The sequence below is a fragment of the Theropithecus gelada genome, chromosome 10, assembly GCF_003255815.1.
Source record: "Theropithecus gelada isolate Dixy chromosome 10, Tgel_1.0, whole genome shotgun sequence".
NCBI lineage: Eukaryota > Metazoa > Chordata > Mammalia > Primates > Cercopithecidae > Theropithecus > Theropithecus gelada.
The window spans coordinates 25,296,182-25,310,139 of record NC_037678.1 but is presented as its reverse complement, the minus strand read 5'-3'; the positions used below and the strand labels follow the sequence as shown (position 1 = coordinate 25,310,139).

The 13,958-nt window shown below is 47.1% G+C and overlaps 1 protein-coding gene across 4 annotated transcripts in view; it reads right to left on the bottom strand.

Moving 5' to 3' along the window:
• Positions 1-13,958, bottom strand: part of SGSM1 (small G protein signaling modulator 1) — a 119,571-nt gene that overhangs the window by 31,120 nt on the left and 74,493 nt on the right. For 2 of the 4 annotated variants that reach the window (XM_025399483.1, XM_025399484.1), the window contains 4 exons: positions 12,838-12,983; positions 10,036-10,164; positions 4,184-4,366; positions 2,504-2,572 (listed from right to left, as the gene is read on the bottom strand). In XM_025399483.1, the coding sequence (XP_025255268.1) occupies positions 2,504-2,572; positions 4,184-4,366; positions 10,036-10,164; positions 12,838-12,983 (527 nt within the window). The remainder of the gene's footprint in view (positions 1-2,503; positions 2,573-4,183; positions 4,367-10,035; positions 10,165-12,837; positions 12,984-13,958) is intronic. The other 2 variants (XM_025399485.1, XM_025399486.1) reach the window with 1 other exon arrangement.

Below are 13,958 nucleotides of genomic sequence, written 5' to 3'. Positions count from 1 at the left end.
CCAGAAAGAAACAAGAAAGTAATGCAGTTGAGTCTGTTTGGTTTTGTTTTTTGAGATGGAGTTTCTCTCTTGTCGCCCAGGCTAGAGCGCAGTGGCACAATCGCGACTCACTGCAACCTTCGCCTCCCCGGTTCAAGTGATTCTCCTGCCTCAGCCTCCCAAGTAGCTGGGATTACAGGCCCCCACCACCACACCTGACTGATTTTTGTATTTTTAGTAGAGACGGGCTTTCACCATGTTGGCCAGGCTGGGCTCGAACTCCTCACCTCAGATGATCCGCCCACCTTGGCCTCCCAAAGTGTTGGCATTACAGGTGTGAGCCACCGTGCCCCGCCTGCAGTTGACTCTGAGAAGGGGATACTGGGGAATCAAAATAAGGTGAGACAATAGCTTTTCGTCATATAGACTTTTACCATGTGTACATAATTTTATTTTTATGTATATATGTATTTATTTAAGATGGGAGTCTCGCTCTGTTGCCCAGGCTGGATGGAGTGAAGTGGCATGATCTTGGCTCACTGCAACCTCTGCCTCCTGGGTTCAAGTGATTCTCCTGCTCAGCCTCCCAAGTAGCCGGGATTACAGGCAAGTGCCACCATGCCCAGCTAGTTTTTGTATTTTTAGTAGAGTCAGGGTTTCACTATGTTGGCCAGGCTGGTCTCGAACTGCTGATCTCAGGTTATTCACCTGCCTCAGCCTCCCAAAGTGCTGGGATTACAGGTGTGAGCCACCACGCCCAGCCTCATGTACACATAATTTTTCTCATTCAAAAAATTAGTTAACACACGGAAAGGCAAAACAAAACAAAACAAAACAAAAACAAAAAAAGAAACAAAAAAAACCCCTATTACTTTTACACCATGCGGTTGACTACTATGAATCAATTTTTAAAGTTAGATAATACATGAAATACTATGAAAAAAATCTCCAGAATACATTTTAGAGATTTTTTTGTGATTCTTTGTGTCCTTAGGTCATATCAAGGGTACGCAGTTAAAGATCATGTTCCAAAGTCACTTGAAATATTTCTTCCCTGCGTGTTTATGTCACCAACTTGATCTATGGTTAGCTTCATGTGTTTCTGTGTTTTCAAAAACCTCTTTTTGATTCAATTGATTTAAATTATGTAAAATATTTACCTAGCTTCAGAGCCAGAACCAGAGGGTTTTTTTTTTTTTTTTTTTTTTTTTTTTTTTTTTTTTTTGAGACGGAGTCTTGCTCTGTCACCCAGGCTGGAGTGCAGTGGCCGGATCTCAGCTCACTGCAAGCTCCACCTCCCGGGTTTACGCCATTCTCCTGCCTCAGCCTCCCGAGTAGCTGGGACTACAGGCGCCCGCCACCTCGCCCGGCTAAGTTTTCGTATTTTTTAGTAGAGACGGGGTTTCACCGTGTCAGCCAGGATGGTCTCGATCTCCTGACCTCGTGATCCGCCCGTCTCGGCCTCCCAAAGTGCTGGGATTACAGGCTTGAGCCACCGCGCCCGGCCAGAGGGTTTTTTTTTACTCCAAAATCAGAATTAAGAAACAAGGCATATTCAAGGAAATGTAGCTTCTGTCTCTGCCCCCTCCTTTCTTGGTAACCATTCTGATTCGTTTCTGGTTTCTCCTTACACTGTTCTCCAAAATGGAGGCAAATATATACAGACATTAATATTGCCTCTTCTTACATAAAAGGTGACAACACACTATGCATGTTTTAGCACTTGGCTTTGAGTGTGCATGTGTGTGAGACAGGATCTCACTCTGTTGCGCAGGCTGGGGTGCAGTGGCGTGATCATGGCTCACTGCAGCCTCAACCTCCTAGGCCCTGGTGATTCTCCCAGCTTAGCCTCCAGAGTAGCTGGGACTACAGGCATGCACCACCATGCCCAACTAATTTTTTTTTTGTATTTTTTGTATTTTTTGCAAAGACAGGGTTTGCCATGTTGCCCAGACTGGTCTTGAGCTCCTGGGCTTAAGCTATCTGCCTATTCTGGCCTCCCAAAGTGCTGGGATTGCAAGTGTGAACTACCGTGCCAAGCCAGCATTTTTCTTTAAAAACGGAGTGAGATTGAGTCATCTCTTTTCACTGATTGAAATGGGAAGTTGTTGAACAACATATATGATGGCACTTAAGTACACTTTTTTTAAAACTATCAAACATTGCTATAGATTATCTACATATTTCTATGTATGTACAAGCATGCAGAAGGTTTTGAAAGGAACACAGCAAACTGATGATAGCGGTGTTATTTCAAAGGAGGGCAGGCAGAGATTAAGGATGATCAAAGCAGACTTTGACTTTCTCTGCAATGTTTTAGTTTTTTGCAGGGGTGATAGATCCATATATTTCTTGCATTACTAAAACAAAAAACAAAAAACAAAAACCAATGTTTAATGCTAATATAAAAAGCTAAAACAAATAAAGCAAAAAGTGATCTACAGATGACGGACACCCAATCCCCATGACCCCAGGCGGAAGGGAGAGGCGTGGGTGGGAGGGGGCGGGGCCTCCACAAGGTCACCTGTGTGCTGCTGCTGGAGTCGCTGTGCAGGCGGATGTTCTGGTGGCCCGAACTGCAGCTCTGGGAGGACTGAGAGAAGAAAGAGCGGGAGGGAGGGAGGGTGAGGCTGCACCTTTGCCCAGAGTAGGAAGGACTGCTGGGTTGGGAGCCCAGGAAGTCTTGTCTCATCTCTATTCCTAACTTGCACAAGTCCTCCCTCAGAGCATCAGTTTCCTAGCTGTGAAATGAAAGGAGGGGACCACTCCCTGCTTCCTGGAGCCTCTTCAGAGACCCCTTTGACCTCTAGGTTCCCACCTCTCACCTCTGCAACTACAGCACCCCGCCTTTAACTGCTCTGTAACTGAGACTTCTTGCTAATATTTCAGCTCAACGCACAGAGTAACTGGTTCTATTAATGGTTCCACTTTTTTTTTTTAACCTGATCCCTGTATACATGCTTCTGCCCTATAAACTCATAGTCCTTGCCTACGCTAACACTAGACGTGGCCGTGTTGCTTGCTTTTGTCAATGGGATGTTAACACACTTGATTCAGCAGAGGCTTAGAACACCCTTGTGCATTTCTGCTTTCTCTCTGCGGCATCTGCCTTCACCGTGAGAGCATGTCCAGGTTCATTTGCTGGGCAGTGGGGCACGTGGAGCACAGCTGAGTCACCCCAGACAAATAAGAGAGCCCAACCAAGATAAACAAATGTTTTAGTTGACCAGCTACGGACAGCCAGTGCCGGAATAAGCCTCACCCAGCCCAGTGAAGAACAGACCTTCCCAGCTGACCCACAGAGTTGTGAGCAAAAATAAATGCTGACTGTTGGAAGTCACTGATTTTTGGTGGTTGTTTGTTACATACAGTTATTATGGCAACTGATGACTGATACAATCACTGGTGAAGAGAATTAACTTTTTTTTTTGAGAGGGAGTTTCACTCTTGTTGCCCAGGCTGGAGTGCAGTGACGCAATCTCGGCTCACTGCAACCTCCGCCTCCCGGGTTTAAGTGATTCTCCTGCCTTGGCCTCCCAAGTAGCTGGGATTACAGACGGCTGGCTAATTTTTTTGTATTTTTAGCAGAGATGGGGTTTCACCATGTTGACCAAGGCTGGTCTCGAACTCCTGACCTCAGGTGATCCACCTGCCTTGGCCTCCCAAAGTACTAGGATTACAGGAGTGAGCCACCACCCCTAGCCAGGAATTAACTTTTTTTCTGAGCTCCTACTTTGGGCTATTAAACTGGAGGTTCTGGGAGGACAGACCAGTCTGTCTGGGTCACTGGAACATTCCTGATATCCCAGGATATTCCTGATAGTACCTGTACATAGTAGATACTCAATAAGCATTTGTTGAATCAATGAAAGTCAGGCAGTGTACCAGGCACTTTATATACATCATCTTGTTTGGACTCTACACAAACCTCCTCTACACCTGATTATTCCCATTTTACAGATACAGAAAACTGAGGCCCAGAAGAAAAGGTACTGGTAGGGAACCCCAGAACTACTAAATGGTGGGACTAGAGTTTGAACTCAGGTTTGATTCCAAAGTCACCCCACACTCTTAAAGAAAAAGCCAGGGGTGAGACTGTCACCAGGCCCCAGATACCCAGTCTTCACCACTCTTAGAACAGCCCAGTGAAGCAGACCCTGACCTTCCCCAGCCCCCACGCTCCCTGAGGCCAGCCGTCCATCACCTCGTTGCTGATGGTTGAGTCCCTGTGCAACATCCGGTGCAGGTGGCTGTCCAGGCTGGCCCCAGATGAGCATTTGGCCAGGGCGGCCGCATGGGATTCCCGCTCCCTCTGCCGCACGATCGCCTCGCAGCCCAGCCACTCGGCCATGGTCTGTGCGTAGCAGGCATGAATCTGCTCGTCCACCTGCCAGGGCAGATGCAATGTCACCCGAAGTGTCAACAAAGGGGCCCATGGGGAGGGCCAGAGCAACCTGGAAGAGAGTGGCTCTGACCCATCCAACATTCACGCAGTTAACATGCAGCACATATTAACTGAGCACCTACTATGCTACTCCTAGCACTGGTTAGGCTCTGAAGACACAGAGGGAGCAAGGCTACTTCTTTCTTTATTTCCCTCCTTCCTTTATTCATTCATGCACACATATATACATTTCAACTACTGAGTCCCTACTATGTGCTAGACAGTACACAGGCCCTGGGGATATAAAAGTGAGAAGACTGTTGCCTTTTTTCTTTCTTTGTTTTTTGAGAAAGAGTATTGCTCTGTCACCGGGCTGGAGCGCAGTGGCGCGATCTCGACTCACTGCAGCCTCCCAGATTCAAGGGATTTTCCTGCCTCAGCCTCCCACGTAGCTGGGACTACAGGCATGTGCCACCACGCCCAGCTAACTTTTGTATTTTTTTTTTTAGTAGAGACGGGGTTTCACCATGTTGGCCAGGATGGTCTTGACCTCTTGACCTTGTGATTCGCCCCCTCAGCCTCCCAAAGTGCTGGGATTACAGGTGTGAGCCACCGCGCCTGGCCAAAAGTGAGAAGACTGTTTCATTCTTTTTTACTACCTTCCCTCTCTCTTTCCTCATTCATTCACTCATTCATTTAATTTGATAAGGACCTATTACATGCCGGGCACCACTAGCCATATGGAATACAAGATGAGCAAGATGCTGACCTTCCTCCACCCATCCACTCAACACATGACCTGAGGGGCTTCCACGTGCCTCACATGGGCTACAGGTGCTGAGGATACAATATGAATAAAACCAACCCTCTTCTTTTCCTTACAGCAATGGCCTTACAGAACGGCCACAGATTTCCAGCTTTTTCCTTGTGGGATTCAACCAAGACGTGGGGAGCTTCCACTGTCCCTGAGTGACACAGCCCAGGTAACAGGCTCTGCGTCTGCCAGACCTCTGGGCACCATGGGGACAGACAGGCTGATCTTGGTAAGGAGAGGCAGGAGGGGAAAAGAGAGGGTGGGGAGCTCAACCCTCTCCTATGGTTACTCAGGACTTCGGGAGGCGGACTCAGGGGCCATCCTGCCCAAGGGCCTCGCCTAAGCCGCTCCCTCCTGCCCACCTCCCTGAGACTCCTCCAAGCCCTACGCACCTCCCAATTCCCACTGCCATCCTAGGCCAGGGTTACACCACTTTCACCTAGATGCATGGCCCTAGCAGCCTCCACCCAGGTCTCTGTTGCAGCCGGGCCCCTCCGATCCATGCACCACTTAGCAGTCGTGATCTTTGTTTCCTCTCCAGCCTCCTCTCTCACTGCTGCTTCCACCATCCTAGTCCTGGATGTCTCAGCAACTCACGCCCACCATGCCCTTCCTGCCCCTCTCTAAACCCACGTGGACACACACCACGTCACGCTGGTCTCCCCTCCAGACCTCTGCCTGTGCTGTCTTCTCTTCCCTTCTTCACCCTCTTGGCCTGAAAAGTAATTCCTTCCGATAATATAGGAACAACCAGCTCCTCCAGGAGTCTCCTCTGACCGCCTTCCCACCTGCCCGGCTTAGGTGCTTCCCATGTGCTGCTGCAGTCCTTGGGGCTGCCTCAATCCCACCAGGGACCACCACAACCCCCACAAAACTGGGATGGACCTCACCTAATGCGCTTCTGCGTCCCCAGCTCTGAGCATGGGGCTCTGCACATCAGAGTTGTCAGTTACTGACTGCCTAGGAAGCCATCAGGCATGGGTGAAGTGTGGAGGGGCCTCACACCAGTACTGAGATGAACAGACATTTCACTGGCATGGGTCCTTATAATACAGAACTACAGAAACTTTCTGCTTTCAACTCTCCTTCAACTTTTCTGATTACTCCAGGGAGAAAGGGCCAGTCTGGGGCTCCTGTGCTTCCCACACTTCTCGATACTTTATAATCTCCCCTCCATCCTTTATTTATTTATTTTTTTAAGATAGGGTCTTACTTTGTCACCCAGGCTGAAGTGCAGTGGTGCAATCATAGCTCACTGCAGCCTCCAACTCTTGGGCTCAAGCAATCCTCCCATCTCAGCCTCCTGAGTAGCTAGGACTATAAGCACATGCTACCACGCCCAGCTAGTTTTTAAATTTTTTGTAGAGATAGGGGTCACGCTATTGTGATCAGGCTGGTCTTGAACTCCTGGCCTCAAGCAATCCTCTTGCCTTGGCCTCCCAAACATAATCTCCCTTTTTAACAAAGAGAGGGCAAGCCTTAGGCAGGCTATAACATCTACTTAGAACAGAATTGCACCATTTAGTCTTACTCTATTTTTATAGTTTCCTTCTATTCACGGCCAGTTATACTGGCTTCCTGTTTATGGCAGGGATATAAAATATCTTTTAAAGTAAGTTGTATAAATCTTAAGTGAGTCAATTTAAAGACAAATTTAAGTAAATAATAGTACAAGTGATACAAGAATATAGAGTGTAAAATACCACCAGATTTTAGGCTGGGTGCGGTTGGCTCACGCCTGTAATCCCAGCACTTTGGGAGTCCAAGGTGGGTGGATCACAAGGTCAGGAGTTCAAGACCAGCCTGGCCAATCTAGGGAAACCCCACCTCTACTAAAAATACAAAAAAAAAAAAAAACTAGCCGGGCGTGGTGGCAGGCGCCTGTAGTACCAGCTACTTGGGAGGCTGAGGCAGGAGAATCGCTTGAACCCAGGAGACGGAGGTTGCAGTGAGCTGAGATTGCACCACTGCACTCCAACCTGGGCAACAGAGCGAGACTCCGTCTCAAAAAAAAAAAAAAAAATACACAAGCAGATGCAAAACCTGGTGAAATTCTAGTAAGGCCTGCAGTCTAGCTACTTGTATTGTGTCAGCGTTAACGCTCTGCTTTTGACAGTATACTTTAGTTACATAAACTGTTACCACTGGGGAAAGCTGGGTGATGGGTATCTGGGACCTCTGTTACTATTTTTGCAGCTTCTTGTGAACTTATAATTACAGATGCTTCTCGACTTATGATGGAGTTATGTCCCAGTAAATGCATCATAAGTTGAAAATATCTTAAGTCAAAAATCCATTTAAGGCCAGGCGCGGTGGCTCATGCCTGTAATTCCAGCATTTTGGGAGGCCGAGGCAGGCAGATAACGAGGTCAGCAGTTCGGGGCCAGCCTGGCCAACATGGTGAAACCCCGTCTCTACTAAAAATACAAAAATTAGCTGGGCGTGGTGGTGGGCACCTGTAATCCCAGCTACTTGGTAGGCTGAGGCAGGACAATCACTTGAACCCGGGAGGCGGAGGTTGCAGTGAACCAAGATTGCGCCACTGCACTCCAGCCTGGGCGACAGAGCAAGACTCCGACAGACAGAGACTCTACCTCAAAAAAAAAAAAAAAAACCAAAAAACAGAATATGAAAACATTTAAAATTACACATGTGTTATAATAATCAAGACAGAGTGGTACTGGCAGAAGGAAAGATTCACAGATCACCAGAACAGAAGGGATAACCCAGAAACAGACCTACAAGTATGTTCCCAACTGTTTTTTTGTCGTTTTGTTTTTTTTGAGACGGAGTCTTGCTCTATTACCCATGCTGGAGTGCAGTGGCGTGACTTCGGCTCACTGCAACCTCCACCTCCCAGGTTCAAGCAATTCTCCTGCCTCAGCCTCCTGAGTAGCTGGGACTACAGGCGCCTGCCACCCTGCCCAGCTGATTTTTTTTTTTTTTTTTTTTTGTATTTTTAGTAGACGGGGTTTCGCTATGTTGGTCAGGCTGGTCTTGAATTCCTGACCTCAGGGGATCCACCCGCCTCAGCCTCCCAAAGTGCTGGGGTTACAGGCGTGAGCCACCACAGCCAGCCCCAACTGTTTTTGAACAGTGCAAGAGCAATTCAATGGAGGAAGGACATCTTTTCAACAAATGATGCTGGAGCAACTGAAAACCCAAAAGCGAAAAATGAACTTTGACCTAAAAGACACACTGTGTATATATATATGTATTTTTAAAAAAAAACTCAAAAGATTTTATGTCAAATGTAAAATAGAAAATTTTTAGGATAAATCATAAGAGAAGATCTTCAGGACCTAGGGCTAGGCAAAATTTTCTTAGACTTGACACCAAAAGCACAATTCACAAAAGGAAAAATTGATAAACTGAGTTTCATCAAAAATTTAAAGATTTGTTTTGCAGAAGACCCTGCTTACAAGATGAAAAGTTACAGACTGGGAGGAAATATTTGCCAATCACCTATCTGAACAAAGGACTGTTATCAGAGTATATAAAGGACTCTCCAACTCCACAGGAAAAAAACCCCAAACAATCCAATTAGAAGATGGGCAAAAGACATTAGCAGACATTTCACCAGAGAAGATACACAATGGCAAATAAACACATGAAAACATCTTCAACTTCACTAGCCGTTTGGGAAGTGCAAATTAAAACAATGAACTATCAATTATCCGTGTCAGGTGGCTGAAATAAAAAATAGTGACAAGACAAAACTCTGGTCAAGATGCAAGTGTGGATCATTCCTATTTTGCTGGTGGACACAGAAAACAGTATAGCCACTGCAGAGGTGTGAAAGTTTATTTTCTCCCCTTAGAGACAGGGTCTCCCCATGTTGCCCAGGCTGCACTAGAACTCCTGAGCTCAAGCGAACCTCTTGCTGGGACTAAAGGCATGTGCTACAGTGAAAGTTTGTCAGTTTCATATAAACACGAAACTGAACACGCAACTACTATATGACCCAGCAATTACATTCTTACTCATTTATCCCAGAGAAATGACAATTTATGCTCATATAAAAACTGTACACGAATGTTCATTACAGCTGGATCTGTAACAGCCAAAAAACTAGAAACAACTCAGCTGTCTGGCAACAGGTGCTACAGCCTATCATGGAATACTACTCAGCCATCAAAAGGAATTCACTCTCGATACTCTCAACAACTTGGATGAGGTTTTATGCTGAGTGAAAAAAAGTCAATCCCAAAACGTTACACACTGTATCATTCCATTTATATAACATTCTTGAAATGATAAAATTATAGAAATGAAGAATACATTATTAGTGGTTGCCAGGGATTGGGGCCAGGGTGTGGGTATGGGGGAGGTGAGTCTGGCTATAAAAAGACAACGTGGAGTTCCTTATAGCATCAAAAATGTTCTGCATGTGGGCTGTGGTGATGGACACAGATCTACACATGTGAGAAAACTGTAGGGAAACACACACACACACACACACACACACACACAGACACAAATGAGTACAAGTAAAACTGGGAAAGTCTGACTGAGTATATTATACCATGTCAATACTCTGGTTCCGATATTTTACTACCTTACAGTTTTGCAAGATGTTACCATCAGAAAAAAAATTGGGTAAAAGACGCATGATATTTCTCTGCATTAATTTCTTACAACTACGTGTGAATCTACACTTAGTCCAAAATTTAAAAGCCTAAAAATTGCATATGTGGCTTGTGTTGTGTTTCTATTGGACAGCGCTGCCTTCAGGTTCCCATCTTTCCCGTATCTCCCTCCCCTTCCTTCGTCCAGCATGAAACCAGAGCTCCCCAGCCCCACAGTATCTGGCTCCTTTTGTTATGAAAGACCCCAGTGCCCATGGTGGGTAACCGACCTCTTTCCTTTCCGTTTCCGTCATCCCGAACTGGTAGTGGCCCAGGAGGAAGGGCCACACAGCCTTGCGGATCTCAGGCTGGATGCCCCCGTAGTAGATGAGGCGCAGCAGCTCCCGCTCCTCGTAACTCTGTGGTGGGTGGGGAGGAGCAAAGAGTTTGGTCAACAGAAAAATGGGGTGGCTTTAGTAGAGACGGAGTTTCATCATGTTGGCCAGATTGGTCTTGAACTCCTGACCTCCAGTGATCTGCCTGCCTCAGCCTCCCAAAGTGCTGGGATTACAGGTGTGAGCCACTGCACCCAGCCACCCTGAGCTATCTTCTGTTTTTGAGACAGAGTCGCTCTGTCACCTAGGCTGGAGTGCAGTGGTGTGATCTTGGCTCACTGCAACCTCCGCCTCCCAGGTTCAAGTGATTCTTCTGCCTCAGCCTCCCGAGTAGCTGGATTACCAGTACTTGCCACCACATCCAGCTAATTTTTGTATTTTTAGTAGAGATCTGGGGTTTCACCATGTTGGCCAGGCTGGTCTCGAACTCCTGGCCTCATGTGATCCGCCCTCCTTGGCCTCCCAAAGTGCTGGGATTACAGGTGTAAGCCACCACACCTGGCCACCCTGAGCTATCTTCTCACCAATATTCCTCAACTCCTGTGCACTTATCCTTCTAGAATACTAATTGGCAACGCCCTAACTGTATCATTATGATCTACTTCCATGATCTACCTGGGGGTATGATCTACTTCTATGATCTACTTCCATGGTCCAGCAGTCCTGCTTCTTCAACCTAGCCCTCAGATATCCTGGCGTGAATAAGCAAAGTCATAGGCACTTGGGTATTTGTCGTGGCATCGTATGAAAAAATCAAACCCAGGCAACTCTCCAGCTGCGCATCGATGGGTGAACATGTGTCCCTACACGGGTATGCAACAGAGATGTAAAAGAGTGTGGGATACATCTATGGGAACCCACATAAAAAGGTGTTCAGATGGGTGCGGTGGCTCACGCCTGTAATCCCAGCACTTTTGGGAGACCGAGGCGGGCGGATCATGAGGTTAGGAGTTCCAGACCAGCCTGGCCAATATGGTGAAACCCCATCTCTAAAAATACAAAAATTAGCTGGGCGCAGTGGTACCCAACTACTTAGGCGACTTAGGCAGAAGAATCGCTTGAACCTGGGAAGTGGAGCTTGCAGTGAGCCGAGATTGCACCACTGCACTCCAGCCTGGGCAACAGAGTGAGACTCTGTCTCAAAAAAAAAAAAAAAAAAAAAAAAAAAAAAAGATGTTCAATGTGTATCGTTAAGTGAAAAAAAAAAAAGTTGTAAAACATGTAGTATGTAGGATGAGCCCATTTTTATAAAAAGAGAAAGGGCAGGCTATCATGAATTAATATTTTAATTAATTTTCAGCCCATTTTTGCCGTGTGCTTATTTGAAAATATTATCTTGCAATTATTAGTCTTGACTCAGCTCTAGGAAAATTTCTTGGCTGGGCGCAGTGGCTCACACCTGTAATCCCAGCACTTGGGGAGGCTGAGGCGGGCAGACCACCTGAGGTCGGGAGTTTGAGACCAGCCTGACCAACATGGAGAAACCCCGTCTCTACTTAAAATACCAGGCATGATGGCGCATGCCTGTAATCCCAGCTACTTGGGAGGCTGAGGCAGGAGAATTGCTTGAACCCAGGAGGCAGAGGTTGCGGTGAGCCAAGATTGTGCCATTGCACTCCAGCCTGGGCAACAAGAGCAAAACTCCATCTCAAAAAAAAAAAATTATCTAAAGCAAATTAATCCAAAGTGAACAATTCTAGCTGCTACATCATACACTAATATCTTTTGTGCACACTAGGATGACTTTAACAGGTATGTGATGCATTGTGGGGTTGAGTTTGTCTGTTTTCTAAAATTTCATTTTCAGGCAAAGGTTTTGCAGCTACAATTAGTCAAGCTGCGGGGCCAGCAGGTCCTAACTGCACATGCGCGGTGGGAAGGCTGCCCTGAAGGGCCCCGGGGCCTGTTCCCTCTCACCTATTCACATTCCAATATTAAAAGCCTATTTCACTTTAGTCTTAGGTGTACTCAACCATAATGGCAAGCTCATTTTTGTATTTTTAGTAGAGATGGGGTTTTACCATGTTGGCCAGGCTGGTCTCGAACTCCTGACCTCAAGTGATTCACCTGCCTGGGCCTCCCAAAGTGCTGGGATTACAGGCGTGAGCCACCGTGTCCGGCCCAGCTGATGCTTAATAATAAATGCTTATAGACCGATTTGTTCTTTACTCCTTCCAGGTGAGCATATGTTTTACCTCCCATTCAATCTCCCTACTCATGGGCAGAAGTGAGCTGTAGGTCTTGGAACTCTCAAGAAGAGAAGGGGAACTCCAATTTGCATATGCAGAATCCAGGCACATCAGCTCGAGTCCTGGGCTTATTTCTCAGATAATAAGATGACCCGCCGGGCGCGGTGGCTCAAGCCTGTAATCCCAGCACTTTGGGAGGCCGAGACGGGCGGATCACGAGGTCGGGAGATCGAGACCATCCTGGCTAACACGGTGAAACCCCGTCTCTACTAAAAAATACAAAAAACTAGCCGGGCGAGGTGACGGGCGCCTGTAGTCCCAGCTACTCGGGAGGCTGAGGCAGGAGAATGGCGTAAACCCGGGAGGCGGAGCTTGCAGTGAGCTGAGATCCGGCCACTGCACTCCAGCCTGGGCGACAGAGCGAGACTCCGTCTCAAAAAAAAAAAAAAAAAAAAGATGACCCCCCGGAGCCTCTGCACACTGCAGAGCAAGCCCGGCTAAGCCTTACTGTGCTGTCCTGAAGGTACTGCTCCCAGATCCCGGCTGTCAGCCCCTGTCCAGCATCGCAGGGCAAGTCCGGAGACACGATCATGTGATTGACCAGGGCTGACAGGTGGGTCCTCACGGTGGACAGGTGTCTGCAGTAGGCCAGCCCTGTTGAGGGAGGGAGGGCAAGTGTCATCATCCACCACCTGAAGCCCCTCACCTTGTCTCATGGGGCCTCCCAAATGCTGTCCCACCCCCCCATTTTTAAAAATTTTTGTTTCGAGACAGGGTCTTGCTCTATTATTTATTATTATCATGGCTCACCGCAGCCTCTACCTCCCAGGCTGATGCAATCCTCTCACCACAGCCCCCTGAGTAGCTGGGACTGGAGGCACGAGCCAGCATGTCTGGCTAATTTTTTATTTTTTGTAGAGACGAGGTTTCACCATCTTGCCCAGGCTGGCCTCGAACTCCTGGACTCAAGTGATCCTCCTGCTTCAGCCTCCTGAAGTGCTGGGATTACAAGCACAAACCACTGCACCTGGCCCACTCCTGTTCTTACTAAACGCCATGACTCAGTGAATTCTCGTCAACTTCCCCTTTTCCAGACAAGGAAGATGGAGCTTGATACACTTGCTGGCTGGACTGCTAAATAGCTTTATAACCACAGGGAAGTCTTATCACCTTCCTCAGCCTCAGTCAGGATGATGGCACCCTTCTCTGCTCTAAGCCAAAGCATTTAACTCATAGGCTAGAGGCAGAGAAGCGGCAGAAAGGAAGGTGGCCAGTGACTCTGTGGGCTTGCTGTGCCTCTGTCTGCCTCTAATCCATACAGCAAGAAAGAGAATGTGAAATGTGGACAACTCCTGTTCAAATTGCAGCTGAATGAGTATTTATCCAAAAGAAAGGAAATCAAAGAGATATCTGCACCCTCATGTTTACCACAGCACCCTTCACAATAGCCGAGATACAGAATGAACCTAAGTGTCCATCAATGAATGAATGGATAAAGAAACCGTGGTATACAAATGCAATGGAATATTCAGCCATAAAAAGAATGAAATCCTGTCATGTGCAGCAACGTGGATGGAACTGGAGGTTATGTTAAGCAAAAAACGCGAGGCACAGAAAGACAAATATCAT